This window comes from Enoplosus armatus, chromosome 1 (assembly GCF_043641665.1).
Source record: "Enoplosus armatus isolate fEnoArm2 chromosome 1, fEnoArm2.hap1, whole genome shotgun sequence".
Classification (NCBI taxonomy): Eukaryota; Metazoa; Chordata; class Actinopteri; order Centrarchiformes; family Enoplosidae; genus Enoplosus; species Enoplosus armatus.
In genome coordinates this window covers 11241220-11264128 of record NC_092180.1, presented here as the reverse complement: position 1 = coordinate 11264128, position 22909 = coordinate 11241220, and the positions used below count along the sequence as shown (strand labels likewise).

General features: G+C 39.0%; 1 protein-coding gene across 1 annotated transcript in view; it reads left to right on the top strand.

Annotated features, from left to right (window-relative positions):
* Positions 1 to 620: 620 nt before the first annotated feature.
* gpc6a (glypican 6a) overlaps positions 621 to 22909 on the top strand; it is a 124062-nt gene continuing 101773 nt past the window's right edge. The window contains exon 1 of the mRNA XM_070902969.1: positions 621 to 780. Within this exon, the coding sequence (XP_070759070.1) occupies positions 621 to 780 (160 nt within the window). The remainder of the gene's footprint in view (positions 781 to 22909) is intronic.

Sequence of the window (22909 nt, the reverse complement as noted above, 5' to 3'; positions counted from 1 at the left end):
GTGTACTAACCACAGACTGGTTAAAGGAAAAGAAAAGAAAGGAATGTGTAGGTCTATTCCGCCTCCACCACCTCCAACATGTGTCTACACACACACACACACACACACACACACTAATGTGCTATGGTGGTGCGCATTACCAAGGATGCATAAAGGCAAGAGGACAGCACGCGTCCCTGGATGCGAGCTGCTGAAGTCGCAGCCACTCCACTCCATGTTTTGCCCTGCCCTTGTGCGCCCCGCTCGCCGTGCAGCGTGCGTCTCGGCTGCATTTCGCTTTCCTCTCACTGACACGAACGCAGGGCTGCCGTGTGTGCGGGAGAAGTTGTTGGCACAGAGAGAAACCAGATAGCAACTGTCTTCTCCAAACGGATTTCAGTTCACGCTGGGAGCAGTCGGACTCGCCGGGTTCTTGTTCTTTTCGAGGGGAAGATACGAAGCTTTTGCAATGAGGTGGACGTACCAGCATCTTAAGTGAGGAGTGATTTTTTTTTTGTTTCTTTTTTTGTTTTAATGAACATCTGACATCCTGATCACTGGAGAAATCTTCCACTCAGCCCTTTTGGATTTCTTTTTTCTCTGACGGATTTCCCTGTGAAACATTACCAAGGATTTCACTGATGTATGCGATGTGGAGACTGCAAGTCGCCTTATGTACTCTGTCGGTGCTGTCCCTGTCATCTGCTGGTGAAAGCAAAGCGCGGAGCTGTAGCGAGGTTAGGCAAGCTTATAACGTTAAAGGATTCAGCCTCGTCAATGTACCTCATCAGGAAATATCAGGTAGGAGAAAATGACAAATCGACACTGCGTTTCGCCTCCTCCACCACGTGTCATGTCCTGTTTCCCTGTCAAATGAAACAATTTGATGATGATCGCCGCACTGAACTCATCTTCCTCAAAGCTTTGACTCACTAACATCTCGTTTTATTAGAGGGTCCAAATAGAGTCGACCCGGGCGTTAACAAAAGTATGAGTCTGTTTTTTCTTTTTCACCACATGCCATGTTTTCACGAGATAGAGTTTGTCAAAGCATTTGTCTGAATGTGATCTGCAGTCATTGTGTTTGTTTGGCTCATTGTAAGTGTTTTGATAAATCAAAGACACGTCATTGCAGTAGAGTGGAACTCCATATGATTTCTTTGCTATTTAAACGCCAGTATGGTCCCTTCAGTTTTCTCACGTTGTTTAATGATGAATCACAGCAAGCTGCATTTCATTCACTATCTTCCATTAAGTAGACACCAAACAACGGATTTCAAATCCAGAGTACAGCTGAAATGATCCACCATCATGTTGCTCTGTGAGTGTCTGTAAAAATCACACATCCCCACAAGTATTTGTTTCAGGTGTTTTTATATTTTACATTTTAGATCCCAAACTGACTTTGGTAATAGCACACACACTGAATCTACACTAAAACTGGTAAAAACCCACTTGTTACCTTCCACCTGTTTTTAGCCTTTTGACCATTTAAAGAGAAGTCAAAGAGGTGACGTCACCCACATGTTACAAATGGATAGATCACCAATTTAACACCACAGCTAACAGCCCAAGAATCATATGTGAGACCTTGGCAGGTAATGTATTTGCAGTCAGCCAAATCTGAGAACCGGCATTAATGGAGCTGCTTAAATGGAGGCAGTGAGAGACTGACCCTGCAACAGTGGCACCAGCAGATATGTTGTGAAAGTGGCTGCATACCTGTTGCTGGCATTCAACAGAAGATCATGGAGCTTGTTGTGTTGTATTTTGCTAAATAGTGAATAATGTTTACCAGTAGGGGGCTGTATGTACTCAGCACGAAATACTCCTTTTGCTGTGGGTTTCCTTTTTTTTTTTCTTTCTTTTCGATATTCCTCAAGGCTACAGCTTAGGTTTTAATTCATGCTCTTTGGTACAGCAGAGATATGGGGTTTTATTATCTCTTGTGTGGTGGTAATCACATTTATGGTCAAAGCAGGAAAGGAGATTAGTCAGTAAACATAGTCTGCTTCATGAGAGGGAAGAGGGGAAGCAGAGAGGCCTGAAGTTAATCCCTCTATTGCCTCTTACAGACAAAATAGAGATACTGTATTGGTAATTGGCAGTGTCAGGCAGTAATGATCATAGAGCCGCCTTATTTGCTTTTAACAGGGTTTTGGCTCGATGGGAATATGCTAGGTTTGTTACTGTTTGAACGTGTGTTTAAGTCTGTGTCTGTAGTGCATGAGGGATCCTTGCGTTACGAATACATCTTATACCAACTTCATCTAAGAGTTATAATTCTACAAAGTGGCACATTTTGAAGTCATTGAGTAGTCAGACCTTAAAATGTATCAAATAATGATTGGCTATAATGCAGACAAAAACAGGACAATTTGAGTGTTCAAACAATACAGAGGTGAGCACATTCACTTGGAGAATCTACACCAGGAGCTGTAGTAAAATATGTAAAAGCAAGAAGGAAAACTTTGTATCCACACTCACATTACTCCAGACAGCAGACCACTCACATAAAAAGACCAGACACTGTGGTTAGAATAATTCATGTGTGAATCTTTCTTCTTAAACGCTTACACGATATGCTTTTAAAAGCATTAATACTGTGCTGTTGCTCTATTATTTTTATTTCATTATTTGTTTCTGATGTGACAGAACAGGAAACTAGACAGACATGGTGGCTTCTGATGTTGCCCCGCTTTCCTTTTTTTTTCATCAGTGTTATAAAGTGTTTGTGTGTGATTGAACACAGCTTTCTACCGTGGATCCAAGTATTTGAACTAGCCCTAAAAATGTTTTAGTATTGCAGGAACACTAACTAAGGAACCAAGAGTCCAAATCAGTCAGACATTTTTTACAACATATCTAGAACTGAAACATGAATATGATTTAATTTCACAATTTTTGATTATCTGCATCATATTTGGATTACTCATTCAGTTTTATTAGATTATTTAAATGTATTTTGAGACAGAATCTTGGACTTCACTTGTGCAGCTGTTTTTACTTCACTCAACAGTTCTTATAGGAGTGAAAATCATGTAGCTGTCCAGTATTTGATCACAGAGTTTTTGTTGGCCTCCCTGGAGTACTGGATGGGTTCCATTTACCACAGCAAGAATTCATATTGTGTCAGATAATGTTTTATAAATGATTTGGAAATACTTGGACATACTTTTATTTGATTATGTAGAGTTCCCAGGATTTATTATTCCATCTCATGTAGCATTCCTCGTCTACTTGGAAGTTAAAGTCAAAGACAGAAGTCTGTTGGCCACAATGTAGATCAAGATGTGTTTTGGAGCTGTGATCAAATCCTAATTACAAGTCATGTACAGCCTGTGCACTATGTGTAATTGGATTTTGTTGTCTCCAAATAACCTTTGCATAAATACAACAGAAGTTAGATATAGGCCTCAGGAGATGGCATAGTAGAAAGCACCCAATTATGGCTAATTAGCTATGCTAATACCAACTTGTGATAAGCTGCATGAGCAGCGTTAGCACTCATCCCTCCATCATTTGCTATGTCATGCTACTGCCATGCCTCTAGATACAAAACACACAGGTTTAATACTTGTGCAGAGGTGGCTACCTCAGGTTGTAAGCTCCATATTTGCATAAGCTAATTATTTTGACAGCTCCCTGCCACTGACAAGCTGAGCTACATTATTTAAGAGGTGACACACAGAAATGTTTATACAGATGTTTTTGCATATGAAAATACAATAGGATAATTATTTAATCCACTCTTTAACTTTAATTAAACATGTTTTTTTACAAAAAATACACCTTTTTATTTACATGCGTTTATTGGTGGAATTCTGAATAGAAGTTTCTTTCTGAATTTTTGTCAGACCCATTCAAATAAGCATATTTACACAGGTGCTATCAAAATTCTGCAGGCCATCCATTTTTGAAATATTACAGCAGCGTTTGAATGGGTCTCATGGGCTCCAGAGTCATAAAATGTGTCCAGAACATAAAGAAGCTGGTAAACCATCAGAGCAGAAACCCCAAATTGATGTTTCAAGGATTACACCAGGTGGCTAGGTCATTTCTTTGAGGCTTTGCTGTTTTTTTTTTTTTTTATCTAAATCTGTAAAGTTGTTGTGGGAAGATATTTATTCTATGCTTGCCTCTCGATCTATAACTACCCAATATGTTATTTTTTTTCCAGTGACAGTGTCTGGGCTAATAATAACCCCTCACAAATACAAATGTTATGCCAGTAGAAAGCAGAAACATTTGGTGTAAAGTCTCCCGCTGCGTCCGAGACAGTCAGATTTACTTGTGTGATTTTGCCATGAAGAGATGTGATGCACGCTCAGTGTGACACTTCTTTCACACTCACTGCTGTGCTTGGCAAATTGTCATTGTATGTAGTTTCATTCTTGGATTGAAATAACTGTTTGGCACTGATGCAGACATAATGTAATTGACAGAGTTGGCTGACTCTGGTAGAGGTCAACCATACTACCCACCTCAATTTTTCTTTTTGCCTAAGGACTCGGGAGCGCTTCAGCTGGGTTACAGTACGGGAGTGGTGGGAGGTAGAGGCCAGTAAGAAAAATCTCACTGGCTTTAGACTCGATTTCATACAGTAAGAGGTCTCTCGGAAGAGTGCCAGTATTCTTTGCAAAGAGCAGGTGGGAAGGATAGAGTGGTGGTGCTGTAACACACTGCTGTATGTGAATTTGAAAAATGTCTAAAACTGGCTGGTGGACAGCTTCATTAAACTCTACCAGGTTGAGCCTGTGATTCTTCCGCTCTCATGTCCATGTTGCCAATGTACCATCGCCTGCCTGGTGTGTCACACAGCAGTCAGCCAACAATGCGGCCTGCCTGTGAGGATCACCCCTGTGTGCACGTGTCAGACGTTAGTTATAGTGTCACACACACGCACACACAATGCTGCTTGATTGTCATCCCTTTGTTCACGAACACAGCGGCTCCTGAATGCTTCAGTCAGGCCTTGCCAGGGAGCTCTTACTTCGAGGCTTTGCTGTTAGTATCAACCTCTACTTACACCGAGCGGTTGGGATTCTCATGGGTGGACTCTGCTCTTTGCTACGGCTTTGAAACAAAATCTCTTGATGTGCCGCAGTTTCTATGAACGCAGTGCCCGAGTCTTATATTTCCCTTTCTCAAGAATAACAATTACTTTCGGGGTTCATCCATATCAACTTTAAAGAATATCATTTGATTTCTCTTAACAGAACAGTTAGCATGATTTTTCCTCATGTGAATTCTTGATTCTGCAACTCTCTCTGTTTATCACTGTGATCTGTACTTGGCTGTTTGCAGGTTGTGAGATGCCTGCAGTTCCCCAATTCCCTTAAACACAACCCAGATAGCAGAGATCTTTGCTGTTTGTACTTAAATGAATGTTAGGACCCTTGTGAACCCTCTGTATGCTGCACAGTTAATATAGTCAACATTTGAGCTTTCTCAACACAGACATCTTTGTAGCTCTTAGAATAAAATATAATAATAATAAAATATTGTATTCATATATATTTAGGGCCTCAGATTGAATTTGTTGAAATTGCAAATGACATAAGGAGATGATGTCATTCATCCATAATTAAAGGTGTAACAGTTTATCATTGTTGTGTTCATTATAAGTTCCATTACAAGAATCATCATTTTAGGTTTGAAGCTATTTATCAATACGCTGTATAAACCCAAACACTTGCTCATCATTTCTGTCAGGGATTTTAAATGATACAACATAGCACAGAAAATGTGGCGACACTCCATGTTTAATCTTCTGGTGTCACATTTCTGCATATTGTCACAAACATATGTAATCAGCAGTCTGTTTGTTGCACTGCTCTATCTTTAATTCACTCTACATGTAGGGCAGGTATGCGAAATAAATTTGGGAGCAATTTTAGATGTGTTCGCAGCCAGATGTCTAATCACTAAATAATGGAATGACATGAGACATTTAGTGAAAGTATGGGAATACCACTCTAAAAGCCCTATCCTTGCAAATATCCATATAAAGATTCTGCCGGGCATTTTTTCCAAAGCCCATTAAGATGCTCTTGGCTCTGCCAAATTGGAAATAAGTCTCTTGCCAGCCTGTATACATCTTCAGAGAGAACAGTTAATGAGATGTGAGGGAGATTAGGCTGTGTGTGTGTGTGTGTGTGTGTGTGTGTGTGTGTGTGCGCGTGCGTGCAGCAGTTTAGCCTCACTTTCCCCGTCTTTCTTTTGCTTTGCATCTCTATTGTTGTAGAAAATGACAAAAGTGCTTTGTTTTTCATTGGCCAAGAAGACAGATTGTGTCCAAACACATCCAGATGAGTTTGATTATGAATCCTCCAGCTGCACTTTTCCACCTTTTTTTTGTTAGATTTGGTGAATGAGAATGTTTGACAGTCCTGACCTGAAGAATGTGTCAACCCTCTGCAGGCATCCATGTCTGAAATGCATACGGTCTGCAAGCTTCCTGGAAGCCATCCTTAGCACCATGTATGGTGTTTTCTGAGTAGTGTGAAAAGCCTCCGGCTAGCGTAGGAGACTGCTATAGCACTTTTTCCAGTTTTCAATCAGCTGTGGGCCTAAATCAGTAATGGAGGGTGGGATTAAGGATCTCTGCCCTCCCTCTCAAGCCTTGAGAAGAACTTGAAAACAACAGCAATAAGTTAAAGGATGAATGTGATTGTATGTTAAGGGATTAGAAGAGCGAGCACAGAAAATAAGCAAGAAAAAAAAACAAATGTACTCAGTAAAAGAGAACATATAAGGCATGGAGAGCATCCTTGACTAACCAGGTGTTGAAATCATGGCTCGAGTGGTAACTATGTGAGGTGAGAGGAGCTGTGGGATACAAGGAGGGTGTCGGGTTGATCCATCTGAAATGAGGGATTAGTGATCTGACTCTGTGTTTGTGTTCCACAGAAGAGGAGAGAAGAAGCATTCAACTTTGCTTCTCTCGTTAATACATGAATGAAAGAAAAACTGCCACAGGAGGTAACAGAAGGAAGAGTCACATGTGGTATTCCTCCACCGGGAAAAGTGTTTCCCCCAGGATTTCTCTGTCAGTGGGTGAGGGTGGTGTAGGAATGCTGTTGATGGGGGGTCACATTTTCACAGAATTGTTGACATGTCGGCATAGTGGGTGGGTCTTAGATATTATAGGGCAGCCTTCCTACTAATGTCTATGTAGGGGAGACCCTTAGGATTGACCTAAAGCCATATAAAACATAGTGTTTACTACACAGACACCACTACTCTCTTCTTCTATTTTCACCCTCTTGCCAAGAGGGTGTTGGTGGTTCCCCTAGCATTATTCATTATGTATGTTGGAGAACCAAGGCGTTCTGTTGTGTTTATTGCTATGGTCTTTCTTGTTGCCCACAGAGCCTTTTTGCCTCTGGAGGGTAGTCTCTGAATAGAAGTCCCAAGCTTGACACCAATGATAAGGCTCAGAGAGATGAGAGCCACACAGTGCTTTGGGAAAACCCATGTCATATCGAGGTGTCAAGGATGCAAATACATTTCACACTGGGGACTTTTTATTTTTGTTTTTCAGACACAGACAAGTACACATGGCTGAGGTGATTTGCTAAATAAGCCGCTCCTCAGAGACTTGGAAGTAAACAAGCATTAAGCACAGATAAACATGGTGTGTCAAAATTGTCATGGAAACATTAGATGCTGTCAACAAATGCAGACAGCGATGGTGGCATTGGCATTACAGATTTGACAATGGCGCTGTTGTTGTGTTGAAGAAACATAGACAGTTTCTACCCCCGAAAGACCTCCATGGTGGTTTCACTGAAGTGAAACCGCGGGGAGTTTTTGATGTTTCAAAATCAATAGTGCAGATGTACCAACATGCAGACATTTTCTAGAACAAACAAAGCCACAACAGTACATCAATGGCTAAGTTTAAGGCCTGTAAACATCATTCAGGACTCTAAATATAGTAATACTTTAGTCACGGAGTTGTTGAAGCCCGAAATTGAATATTTGGATACTGTAAAACTTTTAACTCCAGTTGGAATAAAGATTGAAAAACAAGGTGAACTTTTATGTAAGGTCTTGTATGGGTGTCTTTAAAGAGTAAGACTGATGATATTCTACCATTGTGGCTCACTGATGGCCTTTTAAAGGTTTTTTTGACAACAATAGAGCTGAGAGGAATACACTATATCAGGCTTTTGCTACACAATACTTGTTAGTGGCATCAATTCATTGTTGGTTGGGGTCCTTTCATGAGCTTTGTTGGAAGAAAATATACAGTAGCATGTCACCAGCCTTATCCTTTAACACTATATAAACAACGTACATTACAAGCAATGTCACATTTGTGCCAATCTGGGCGGCACCCCACCAAGAAAGTGAAATCAACTTACGGCTGAGTGGAGAGTTTCTTTTTTTATTCTTCTTGACTGCCAGAGACGATGGACATCTGGTTACTACACACCCTCTCTGGTTGTCATCCAGAATTATACAACTGTAGTTGCATATGTGTTGGAGCTCTGGGTTCGAATGCATTTGCTGAAAATGTGAAAATGGTGATTTATTGTGATTTTAAATGGGATATATCAATGGGATGGTTATTTGCGCAATTCATGTACAGTATATGGCCTAACCAGACTACTTTCATTACTGGTATACAGATCTCAATTGGAATAAAGTGTGCATGTAACATACTCAGTGACTAGATTGAGACATCTTTGCTTCTGATGCTGTGTGGGTGCTTTTGTGCTATCTTTTGCCCTGCAATAGTGGCGGTTCAGTGAAGGTTCAGCTCAGGAGATTCAGTGATAAAGAAAAAAAGGGCTTTGTGCCCTCAGTAAGCTGCTTGTGTAAAGTTTAGTGTTGAGCCTACTTCTCTCATTTCTAAAAAATTAGTTATAAGTCATAAGCACTTGATCACCGTAACATTTGCAAATAACAGTTTCACCCTAATATTCCGTGGCAGCGTAGTGCAGTGTTTACCTAAAGTGTGCAATCAGTAAACTAGTATAACTTCATGTCAGCAGCATCGCAGTACACTTAACAAGAGAGTTCAAACTGCGTGACTGCATCTCTCAAGTGAATAAATAAGAAAGGCTCACCAAGTAACAAGACAATAGAAAAACACAGTGCCAATCTTGCAACACTCCTAAAATACAGATTTGTTGTAAATTGTGTTTTCAAAGAGCAGTGGTTGTTAACCAGAACAAGACAAGCAAGGAAAGCATGTTGTTCCAGTTATAAATTAGGAAATGTATACTGATTACATGAGTTCATGACCCAGTTTAGTGTGATCTCGTTCGAGGCTTTGTGGTGGAGCGACTAATTGGAGATCTTTATTATTTTTATGTTAATGAATAAATGGAGAGGGCTGAACTTAACCCCAGGTCACATTTCTGGGCTTTAATTATAACATTAAATAATAGGCTTTGCAGTGAAAGGCCTAGGGGGATATAATGACACTCCCGCATGTGTCAGGGGTCTGCCCTATGTTCCTTCACCCTGTGTTGCCTCATTTCCTTTTCACTCCGGGTTTCGGCACTGTTTTCCTTTTGCTCAGTGATCTGTGAGAGCCAAAGTTTTACTGATGTTAATGGATTTAATCATGATTGATTCCTGCAAACATGATGAAATGTACATGAGAACTTTGACAACACAATATGAGAGAGAAGGCAAACAAGGTTTTGCAATTGAGGTATTAAAAACTATTGAAAATGCTTCTTAAGCTACTGCTAATTCAGTTTGCTTGAAAAATGCGTGCACTATTTTATCACAGTGGCTTATAATACTGTAGCTCTGTATAACTGGATGTGCTTTGCATGTATGATAGCACCGCATATTGTATTTTTTTTTATAAAATTGGATTGTAATGAAGCATGTTGGATGTACCACTTGCAAAGTGTTAGAACAACATCAGAATTCATCTGGAACTTAAGAAGTACGGCAAGGATGAACCAACAGTTCATTTAAATCACCTACCCTTGTAGCTGATGAGAGCGCAGAGCATTCTTGCAGGAAAAGATATCTAGGCTCACTCGGCACACACCACTGACTTGAATGGGGCCACATAGTGCATCTCCAGGGAGCCCTGCCATCGTGAGAAATGTGACAAGCTCATATAACCTTAATGCCAGGAGAGGACCAGTTTTAAGTCCTGTCGTTCTGAGAATGTTGATGAGGCTTGAAAAGAACATCTCCAGCCTTCATGGTTTCAGTTTCATTAATTCAAGGCCTATTGGAAAGGAGGTGCGATCATTTTGGAGAGGCTTATTGAGATCGATGTGTTGACAAGCCTGTGTCCAGCGTTTACATCTTTTGGACCCTTGAATTTCTCTGTGTGTCAAATGAAACATCTGCCATTGTGATGCTTCTTGGCACATCCTTGTTCTTTGGCTCCTGCAGGGTGCTAGAATCTGAAAAGGAGCCAGCCTCATCTCCTGCTCCCAGAGCCCCGCTGTTTCCTGTCCCCTGTGTAAGCTGCCGGTAAATGAGTGGGCCGGTCAGCTCACACCCTGGGGCTCTACCTCGGGCTCTTCAGACCACCAGCTGTTGTATTTAGGACTGAGTCATGCACCAGTTCGCATGATGAATCCAGAGCATGAGTGCAAGGCTTTTAACCTCACCACATGTCTCCTCCTCTTCCCTCCTAACCTCTAATATTAAGCAAGTGTGACAAACTGCACTAAAAACTGAGACAAAATACAGTAGTACAATCATTTTTACCAAACATCTTGAAGATAAGAGTTAGCGTTATATGTTTGAACTGTGAACTCAATGATTAATTACCTTCAAGAATTTTGGTGATCAAGAACATATGCGCACAGTTAGCATGACAGAATGTGAATCCCGGGGCATTGATTCCCGCCTTGCAGGTGCTTTCAGCTGCTGGACATTCGCCCAATTTTCACACTGCACCATACGTTCAGAGTGCACCCACTAGACCACAAGATTGCAGGGCTCGCTAGCAGGATGTGATGGTTTAGTACAGTAGTTTATGATTCATCATTCTTCAGAAATATTACGTTCCAGGCTACATAAAGCTGATTACTTTTTTCTGTTTCTGCTGTAATAACTGCGTTGATTCAACTTAGGAAATTATTTGGAGACGTTTTCAGTTGCTTAAAGCAAGCTAAACCATGTGCTTGAGGAAATTTGTAATAAGGTTTTACATGCCTCAGTTTATATGGCTGGCAGTTAATCTGCTAATATATAAAAGCTAAGTAGGAGGGAGAAAGTGACAGCTTTCAATTCCAGAGTCAGAGTGCGATGCTGTGGCTATTTCTTAGAAGCAGTACGTACCAGTGTAGACCCAGTCCAAACTGAGCTTGAAAAAGTGTCAGATGAAAAGATTTGTGTTCATTTTGCCAGCGCTAGTTTTCAAATGACAGGTGCTGAACAGTTAGTGTCGCCTACTTTGATGACATGATGGAGGTTTGAGTTCTTTTCATCAGTTCACTTTGGCCACTTCCTATTTCCTCCCTGCCAGATTATCCACAATGATTCACCACATTTATATAACAAGGATTTACAGTGAACAGACTGTATACTCACCTTTGACCATGCAGATATGCTTATATTCTTAAATAAACCCCAAGTCTGTTGATGGGAGATCTGGGAAAATGTTATCTCCTTATTTTTAGGCTCCAGTCCTTTCATTGATACCAGAATGGGTTAGGCACTAAGAGCTTTTTTTCTGTTTCGTCTCATCTAATTTATGTCCTCCAGAAAAGCATTAGCATTATAAATTATGTTTAATCAGTTTGAGCATTTGTTGAATAACACCAGTAGTAGAAGGAGCAGTACGTGATTTAGATATGTTTTGTTCGTTCAATGTATGATTTTAATACCTCACATACCTTATGTTCAAATGAAGCTTTAATCGAGGAAAAGCATCTTAACTTTATCATTAAATACTTCAGGAAGAAGTAATAATATACAGTGAAATAATCATGAATTAAACTCCTGTATAAGATACATGCTATTCACAAAATATAGAATATTTTTCCTCCTGAATTTGACAGTTTCATATGACTGTGATGCACATGATCCCTTATCGTTATGAACTTTTTCAACATAAGAGGAAAAAGAGGGTAAAAATAAGCTCTAAACAGCCAGGGATTCCTATAATTCAGAAACACCTGATGAGACTGTGTGGAACACTTCTTCCCGTGGGGGTGATTTGGAAATTCATATGCTATTATGTTCTCATTTCCACATACAGGCTTCACCCCAGACTCTGGTTTAAATTCTGTTTGGAAAAGTGGTCGCAGACATTACCCATGACAGAGGCATGAAGCTATACAGTATATTGTAGGTCTACTTTAATGGGCTGCATGCATGACTGGAGCTAGCTGCCATAAGCCTCGCTGAAGTGCTTGACTTGTACTATGGCTTACCTTTGACATTTACCACAAGAGTCTCCAACCTGGTGGCACGCATATTGGTTTCAGATACTGAGTGTATAGTCAAGGAACTGCAGAAATGCTCACTAAAGCATTAATGCATATGAAATTGAGTTAAGATTAGTGGAGGTGCAGAATTAAGGCATCAGGTGTGGTTTATAAAAAGCTCACCATGAGTGAGTAAATCAGAGGGAGTGAGTGCAGCAGATCTTGTGCTCATCAGAAGACTATTTGAAGTTGCCTGACTACAATTAATGAAAACTTGATGTTCATGGCTTGGGATGAGATTTAGACTTGAGATATATGTCTCCTCGAGGATGCATTGTGTATTCACGGTAGATTTGATCCGTTAAAAATCCAGTTTTTGTTCACAATAAGAAAATGTTATTTTGGTTAACAACATTGTAGGTATCAATAGTGTAAATATGGGTTTGAATCAACTTGAAGGTGAATTCTGCATGCATATCATATTGGAGTAATAATCAGTTTGTGAGGAAGCACCAACTCCCTCTCTAACTATTTGCTAAACCCCCTCTTTGGTTAAGAAAGGTGGAAAGAATTCTTAGACACAATTTTCTTTCTTTTCTTTATGTAATTTATGGTTTCAACATTCATTTAGAAATACATACAATTGTACTCAGCATTAAAATCTTTAGATGTAAGTTTTTCTTAAGAATATATTAAGGCATGCTGTAATCAAAGCCATAACCTGTCAAGAGTTTGAGTCCTTTGTGGAGGCCATCTTGTGCTGGTGCTTAAAGAGGAAGCACGCCTCAACTATAGCCCTTTTATGTGGTGTATGAGTGGGCGAGTCCTCCGATTTGATTGGTAAAAGGATGTGTGATGAATGACAGGTAATTAAGATAAATATTGTATGATGTTCAAATGATTTGCTTACTTTGAAGGTATAGCATGAACTGAGGCTTGGTTGGTATGAGCAAGCTAAGAAAAACATTGTATATTTTTATTAAACATGTCAACTCTCTATTCTGCAGTGCTGACCTGATAGGCCAGTTTGAACTGGCAAGGCGGGCCCTCATAATATATATGTGAGTGCAATGAGAGAGAGGGGGGGGACTGGTTGAGGAAGAGCAGCACCAGAATTGTTTGAGCTGTGAATGAGTATGAAGTGTTTTTGCTAAATCTCTTTTGTTTCATTTTTGTTTTTTTGTTTTTTTGTTTTGGAGACTGAGAATAAAAGTCTAGCTAATTTTTCAGCATAACTCCCTGCCTGTGTGATGGTTTTGTCCTCCTCGAGTCTCACCATGCTTCCCTGCAACTCACCTTGCAACACAGTTTCTGATTTGTAAATAGCAAACATCCAAGTCGTAATTGATATATCCGACTTGGCACTTACTGATATGGAAGTGCCCAAAAACCAAACCAACCAACCAAGTTTAATGGATATAACATTATCTATCTTTAACATTGTCTGATGATGTGAGTGCTTGCAATTCATAAACTACCACTCCCACGAGCCTGCAGTTATTCATTATGTTGCAAACATACTATTTTCTAGTCATTGTACATGTCAAAAGCGTGGTATTACCGTGGTTCAGAATAAGCTTTTCTTTTCACACATCTTTGAATTATGATCTGAGGTTCATGCCCATCTCCTGCAATTTTAGATATTGCCATTTCATATTTCCAACACAGTAATAGCTTCTCATTTATCCCAACTGTTTTTTCAGTACTGAACCTGGCTGGTGCAATTCTGTCATTGTGCAAAATGGAAGGCCTCGAGCACTTATCATCTGTGGGGAAATTCAGCAAAAGATGTTTAGGGGAAAATAGAGAAAATATAAAGGAAAAACAACCATTTTTGCAATTTGGGATTTCAACCCAAACAAAACACCTCTATTGTGTACCCTCTGTAACAATATGTAAGCACACAGTAATAATACATCTCTGACATACTGCACTGTAAATGTGATTAACACATTGTTGTATACGTTCAAAGGGTTTTTATTTACACATATACTGCTGTCATGTTTCAAGCCCTCAAGCTGATCATCGGACTAAAAGGAGGGCAGAGTTGACATCAGATTGGCAAGTGCACCATTCAAAACGACATTCAGGGCATCAAACCTTACCTCGCTGCTTCACGCCACACTTTGGACCATATATTTATCCATCCATTACTGTCACTCAATTTTTCAACTCTGGAAGTTATTTGAAAGTTAGAAAATGTTTCAGCAGTCTCCAAGTGTGGTAACATATGGTCGGAGCGATTGTGGGAATTATCTGTGTCATCTTCTTTGGACATATTCAATTTGGGTCTCAAGCCCCAGTGGAAATAGTTGAAAGTGGGTGATTTGGGTGATGGAGAGGAGATCCAGATGGCAGAGCAGCGGTAAGATCAATCGAGCTTGATGCATTTTTCCCACTTCAACATGCAGACAGATGTGATTTAACTCAGTAATTGGGTTTACTTCCAGTTGGTGGATTTCTGTTGACAAGTAATAACACCTTAGAAAGCACGTGAAAATTTGCTTGTAAAATTTGTTAAGCATTCATTATTTCTTGTGTTATTTCATCATAACAATGATCACGAATCATCTTTCCAGTTTTAATAGGCTATAGAAGGCAACCTGTTTAGGTTTGTTTTGACTGAATATTGCACACAGAGAGAAGTGTTGATGTTCTCTAGAATCCTTCCTACTTATGCCATGATTAAAGTGATGAATACTAGGGTTGCAACTACCAATCATTTTCATTATCGATTAATCTGGTGATTATATCCTTTATTAGTTGTTTTCTTCATAAATTGGCAGAACATTGTGATTTTAATTTCCCAAAGCCCAAGGTGAAATCTTCAAATTGATTGTTGTCTAAAATCCAAAGATATTCGGTTTACAATCATACATGACAAAGAAAAGCAGCATAATCTTCACACGTGAGAAGCTGGAACCAGCAAATGTTGTCATTTTTGCTTGAAAAATTACAGAAACAATCAATTATCAAAATAGTTGCCTTTCTGTCTCTCGACTATTTGGTTGATTAATTCATCTTTTCAACTCTAATAGAAACATGGTTCAATCAGCTTACTCTTGAAACCTGATAGCTGTTTTGTTTTACTGTTTTCAGTTTTCAAAGCTTGCTCATACCATCCTGGTAACTGCTTTTTAAATATATTCATGGCAATGCTCCTACTTTTATCTTGATTTAAAGTTTATATTTTACCCCCAAAAATGTCTGTCTGCTAGAACGTTACACATAAAACCTACCATCTGAAATGTCATGCTATGATCAACCACATACCTTAAATTGTCTCCAGTCATTTCTAAACGAGCGCTGTTCTAATTGTGCAGTCATTTGTGTGAGGTTAGAAGTCACTTTCTAATGGTCAGTATTTTTCCATTCTGAACTAATTTTTAGGACTTTAATGGATTGCAAGAGGTGATATGATTCTATTACTATTCATCATTGAGAGTAAAAAGTACCCAGAGAATCACCTGACAGTTGGTAGCCTACTTTTGCTTTGCATTTTAAATGCAACTTAAATGTGTTTAGAGGAAGATGATGTCCCAATACCTCCAGAATGCCTTTGATTGTAGGAATCCGTCTTTATACTTATTTTAAAACTTAACCTTTAAACAGAAGATATCATTGGGAGTATTAAGCTGACAACAATTCCTGCTGATTTTTTTTAAAGCTGTTTTTCTTTCCGTTTCATGTATTATTACACAATATTAATAGAGTCTTCCATCATTCAACAACCTTTAATTCAAATTGCGAGTGTGATTGAGCTCCCTTTTGCCCTCTAATCTAGGTCATGTCAGTTGAATAAAGAGCCCTTTAAATGTGCCGCAGCCCAAATAAAGGAAGGACAGTCATGGCCCAGATGTGTGAGGGGCCTAAGCTGAACCTGAGTCAATAGATCTCAAAGATAGGGGTGTCAACCTTTCACAGGGAGCTGAGACTCAGCCAGCCTTTTAGCTTTTACTGTCCAGTGGGCTGAACTTGGCTGAATCTTTTAGAGAGAGAGTAGAAGACAAAGTAAAAGAGAGTAGAAGAGAAAGTAAAAAGACAAAGACCAGCACTGTAAGGGACTGTCATTTAGAGAAATTGAATTTGCCTCTCCTCTACTGGTCAGATGAGTCCAGTTGCCTTAAATTTTGTGGTAATGCTAATTGATCTTACTCACATTTTTGCCACTTTTCAATGGCTTAAATGGCCTTTAGTTCACAGAGAGTTCTGTTCTTCAATACACAACACCAACACAAGCTATAAAACCCCAAAAAGCGACTGTTCAAGACAATACTTTTCAAGACGATACCAACAATGAAATATGATTTTCTAACTTTCTTTTGGATTAATTCACTGTCACACAGGAATTCACATAAACACTGAGTGTGTTGATAAGATAAAGGAATGTGATAATACCAGTGGTGGCGTGTAACTAAGTACATTTACTCAAGTACTGTACTTAAGTACAATTTTGAGGTATTTTACAATTTTACTTGAGTATTTTGTTGTAGATATTTCATGGTAGCCGACGTCAACGTAAGATGTGTGTATAGATATACTGTATATATTATAAACAAAACAACAAATGTAGATAAGCACAAACTTCCAACATGAAATTGCATTATTCACATGACATTAGAGTTGGATGATGGGTAAATTGTGTTTTCTGGTAAATTGATTCAGCGTCTTCTAATGGATAAAATAACGAGGCAGGAATGTCTGGTTAATTGCTCATCCTGTGAATTGGATGCCTGTTAAAATCAAGGTACTTCATCGCATTGATTAAAAAATAATATAAAAATCCACTATTTCCATAGAGAAGTCCTGCTCACAGATTTGCAACATTGCCCACATTTGCTTAATTGACCCAGAGATATCTAAGGTACAGTTACCACGATTTCAGGAAATCCTTGCAAAACCTCTGATGTTTGAGATATTTATATCTCATGTACGTCATATGTATCTAGTCTCATCTCAATTATTCAGTCACAAATAGTAAAAGAAATGAAACTACACTTTGTTATTGTGTTGAAAAAAAGGCACTTAAATATCTTTCTGGGTTTGACTGTTGATCCGTTGTGTGTGTACTGGATAGCAGTATATGTCTAGGTATGTAAATCTGTATAGTATAAACTGAATTGTGGATATAGGGGACCAGGCTCAAGTAGACTCAAATGCTGAATTGAAATGTCAAGAGTATGGACCTGCTTCTACAGGCCTGTGCCCCCATTTGAAGGCAATGAGTCTCTGTGCGCATTGGTGCTCTGTGGCACTATAAGAGCAGAGAGGAGGCAATATTCCAGAGGCAGCTCTGAATGAGACTGGACTCTGGTGGTAGATCAATGATAATAAATGTGATTCATTCAAGATGGTGCTTCCCTGTTATTGAGCTTGGCTCTGCTGTGGTGGGCCAAGCTCACTAACCGGCAGCAGTCTAAGATATCCTGGAACCAGATAAAAACAAATTCTGATTTCAATCAAAATGTGGGTTACTTGTGGGCCACTGTATACACTACATTTAGCTCTTTTAGGCTCTTTTCAGGGGAACAAAGTTGGAATAAAACTCACCAGCTTAGAGTACAATAGATGCTGCCACACTATGCAGACATTAATTTCATTTACTGCTTCACTACACCTTTTTATGAATTTTCAGCATGGGTGAATAATGCATTTTTCTCTCTTGACTTCATGATCTGTTGGCTTTTTTTGGCATGAAGCTCTGGCGAGAATGTCCTCACTTTATAAATGCTGGCAAGAGTGGTCAAGGGATGTACCAGATGGCAAGGCCCATATGCAGTTTGCCCTTTGGCCAGGTAGACTAATGAATCCTTTTGGGAGTTAATCACACTGTCTGGCATCAGACCCTCCATGGGCATTGAATCCACTCTTTTCCCACCGCTGCCCTCAAATATTCTGGAGCTTTCACATTTCCCTGCAACATATGTTCATAGTTATGGGGATGAAATTGGAAAAGAAGTATCTTAAGCATTTTAAATCTCCCAAGTAGAAGATTATGGAGTAGCCATACTAATGTATGTATCTTTCGATGGACTCTTTTGAATCAGCTCTTGACTTGAGCTGTGGTGCTTGAACTTTACTTTTGGTATTTTTTGATCATGCCGCTTCATAAGGTATAAGGAATTCTGTTTCCTTATATCTTATGGTGTATACCTATTGACGAATCCGGTTGATTTATGTGTTGGGCTCTCAAGCACTGTCGCCATTAGTGCGGTGGCACAGTGGAACTGAACACATTTTTTTACTAGAAGGAAGGCATTCATAGTGTTGCACTGGGTTGTTAAAATAAATAAATAAATGTGTGACAGAAATAGTTTTGTGAAGAATTAAAGCGCTAGAGAAAGAAGTCCAAATGCTGGCTCCTTTCTCACCTCCACACAGCTGGCCAATGACACGATCGTCGGTTTTGGACAAAGCCCTCCCTAATCCAACCTCTGAGTATACTGGCCCCTTTACACTGACAGTGGAAGCAGAGATGTTTGGGATACAGGCTTTGGGAAAAAATAACATTAACATAATGCTTTTGTCCAACCTCCACAGTCCGAACATGCTGGTTAATGATTGAAATAATCGACTGCATGATTTCCTGCATTGTAATCTGAACAAAAGCATAATTTGATAAAAATTGGAAGCGCATTATACTATTAAAGTGGAATTTCGGCCAGGAAACTCACCGACCTAGCAAGAGATACATTTGGTGGCAGCTCACCATCAGGCAGATCGCTGGTCTATATCGGTCCCTAGTTGGTCCTTGCTCAAAATGCAATTGAAACACGAGGATTTAGTGGAGATTTTTGAAAGTAGAATTGATTTCATGGAGCAGAGGCTTGTGGCTGTTTGCAAAGTCTCAGTATGTAGTTGGAGCAGCTCATAACTGCAGAGCCCAGAAAAGACGTCTAACCCTCTGTTGTAAGTAGCCAACATTTAAAGGACCAGTGTGTACCCAGATAACAAAATTATGATTGAATCAACAGTGAAATATTGTTGGGCAATCCCTGATAAATCTTTTACATTCTTTTAATACACAATCACTCATTTCCCTTAAGGTAGCATGTAACTATAAAAGTATAAAAATTGAATATAATTAACTTATTAACTTGTATTAAATGAACCTACAATTAACGTAATAACTTACTAGTTTGAGCACAACCAGGAAAGGTGGCATGTAATAGTACAGCTAACTGCAATAAGTTAGCTGTACTATTAAATGTATATTTGTATTTGGTTAATGAAAGATTCATATCTTGTGTAATTATTATTTTTTTTAAATAAAGAAGAATGAAATGACCCAGAAGGACATTTCTCAACTTTCAGAGAAAAGCTTAAGCCGAGCTGTGACAAAGAAGAATAGTGCAGCAGTGTGGCGAGTGAGACGGGTTTGCACTCTTTATTTTTTATTTTGATTATTGCATTAAATCTTCACTTAACTTGATCTACAATGTTGAAGTAGAAGCCTCAGGACCTCCTTAACTTCAGCTTTGAAGCCTTATCCTCAGCTTTTCCTTTGAAGCCTTATCATAAGTTGGCAAAGTGGCTGAGACCAATCGGAGTTCAACTCGGCGCTCTGTAACTGTTGAAGTTCCACACCTTGTAGCACAACAACGCAATATACAGACCCACCTGCTGGCAGCCATTTAGCAGATGACCAAGCTGAACAGCTTTTGAGCAAACACTAGTTAAGGTTGCATGTGTACAACTTTACACAACATTGTTGTGTATTTGTACTTTGAATTGAGCTATTTTGAGTCCTTGAAAAGACATATTTCTTTTAGATTTTTCCCTTTTGTTCTTGTTATTTGTTGCCTCTGCTTTCTATACCAGAAGTAGAAAAACATTTCAGCATTATGGCTCAAGTTTGGTAAACATGCCAGCATGCCATTCATTCCTCCAACACCTGCTACTTTGCAGAGACCTTTCTTTGGTAATTTTTTTTTTCTTCTCAGTAAAGCAAAACACCTTTGCTTTGCTTCGAGTGCTTTTCTGAACTTTGAATTCTCCATTATGGACTCACAATTCTGTAATAGTTGAATGAATAATAAATAAACCTAAGAATTTCAGAGAGGTGTTTGTATCACAAACATCCAGTGTATGCTAATGTACATTACTTTAGAAGTCATCAACTAGCAATTATTATTGCATATTATTTAGGAGTATGTTGTGATTACACAAAGGCACTTATAAATCCACATTTAGGCATTTTTTGATCACTGTTCCTTTTGAATACAGAAAAACATGGAGTGCCCGGGCTCATAAGGCAATTTTTAACCTCAACAGTGGCTTCAGCTAATTCCTGCCATGGTGCATGAAGCCCCCAGGCTCCACCTGTTACGCTTCTTTATAGGTGTAGGTTATAGATGGTTAAGGTTTGAGTTAAAGCCATTGTTGTAGTTGGGATGTTACAATCCTTGCAAAGGAGGGAGCTGCTTGTTGAGGGTTTTGGTACGCTTGCATAGTAACAATTGAAATATGTAAACCCCAGGTGAGATTATCAGGATTTTTATCAACTCAGTACATTATCTTACTTACAGCAGGTACTAAAGACATGTACTGCTCTTAGTGGAAATAAAAAAAAAAAAGGTAATGCTTCATTTTACAGGTCCGCAAATTTCATGGTAAGTAGGTGATAATTAGATAGTAACGTATTTGTAATTTCTTTGAAATTACACCCAAATTACCTCAACATTTACCTGATAATTTATCAAAAATAATCCCAACATTAGCTGCAGCATTTATTCATGGGCAAACTGTAACCTACACTGTATATTTCCTGCCACTAGACAACTTCACTGCTAACCTTTGTAAAACTTACAAAAGAAAACTGTAACTAAATACAAAAAATTAATAGGCCTCTTTTTATACAGTATGCTATCATTTCCATAATAAAAAACAAAATAAAAACTAACTGCTGAACACTGAAATAGTGCTTATACATTGGTCATACATTGTGTGTTGGTAACTAATTAGTTTTGGTTGTTTGGTTCATTCATAAATTTTCAGCAAGTTTAAGTTTTGTGAAAAAAAATCGAACCGTAACTGCTTATTAGGAAAGAGCAGAATATAATTCTTAAGTATTTTTGCGGTAATTTGGGGATAATTTCAAAGAAATCATTAATAATTATCACCTACTTACCATGAAATTTGCGGACCTGTAAAATTAATCGTTACCAAAAAAAATATATGTATACAAAACAAAATACTTTTTTGTTAACATGTGAAAATTACTTCAGTATTACAGCATTTAAATGTAAGTCAAAATTTGCAAAAAGACTATGTCGCCACTATGTTTCAACAACAGCATTATTAAAATGGCTACTTATTTGGCTATTTAGAGTTTGTTCTCTCTAATGAAATAGAAGGTTGTTGGTAGTATGGCATGAAAGAACAATCTTTGTTGTGTATGGCTTCCTTGAGTTTACCAGAAAAAGGCAGAGAAAACCTCAGGAGCAGTCCTCCACTTTGGTGCATCTGAGGCGACTCATATCGATTGCGCGCTACTAGGGCATCCGCTTCAACCGTGGAGCTTTAACATCACATGGCTGCCAAACAAACTGTAGGCTCTGCTGCCAATTTTGATGTACTGCTATTAGAAAGGAAGGATAAGAAATGTGCCATCCTTTACCGCCTCCATCCTGAGACGCGATTGCAGCGTATGTCTGCGTATGCAACCTCAAACAAGCAGGGTACATGCTTCTTTAACATCAAGGGATATGAAACCAAAGGGAACTGAGGAACACATAAAGCAACTGTGGAATAAAGCATACCATATGATGTTAGTTTGTGTTTAATCTCTGCATGATCATACCTCCAGGTCTATCCACTTCCTCCCAATTACCTACATATTCCTGACTTTGTTATTTAGCAAATCAGAATGTCTGGTTGGTTAAACAGACATGTCATACATAATAATCTTAAAGTAACATTTTCAATGTTTCTGAGAATCTGGCAAAGGAGCTGTGTGGCTGATTGCACGTGTCAAACGGGCATTGTCTTGCCATCGTTTCTCCAGCCATTCATCAGCATTGAGCAATTTCACCTAATTACAATGCTACGCTTCAATCATGTTTTGCAGCTCATGAAGATAGTGATTCAAAGGAGCCAAACACATCTGCGCATCGAAGAAAACTGAACAAAACAACTAGTGTGTGATTGCATTTGTGGGCTGAACAATATTTCTTATGCATCACTTCATTTTGATTAGGAAACATCTGAGCTAATGCCAGAACATTTCGCTGTAAAATACCCGAAGAAGATTAGCATTTGTCCTTAATTATCTTGCAGACTGTAATTACGCACATTTAAATCTCTGATCAGCCCGTTCTGAAAGGGAATGATGTGCAGCAGTGCCTTCTGACGTCTGCGCTCAAGGCAGCTGCAAGGACGGAGTGGTACATTAGCAAGCTGGACCGGGTTAAACATATGAGTGAGGGCCTTTATCCATGCTTTTTTTTCCATAGTGATTGCATAACTATTTGCTCATAAGTCATAGATAAACCTGTGAGTAAATAATGTATTATGTATGTGTGTATGCTCGTCCGTCTTTGCGTGTGCTGATCCATGAATTT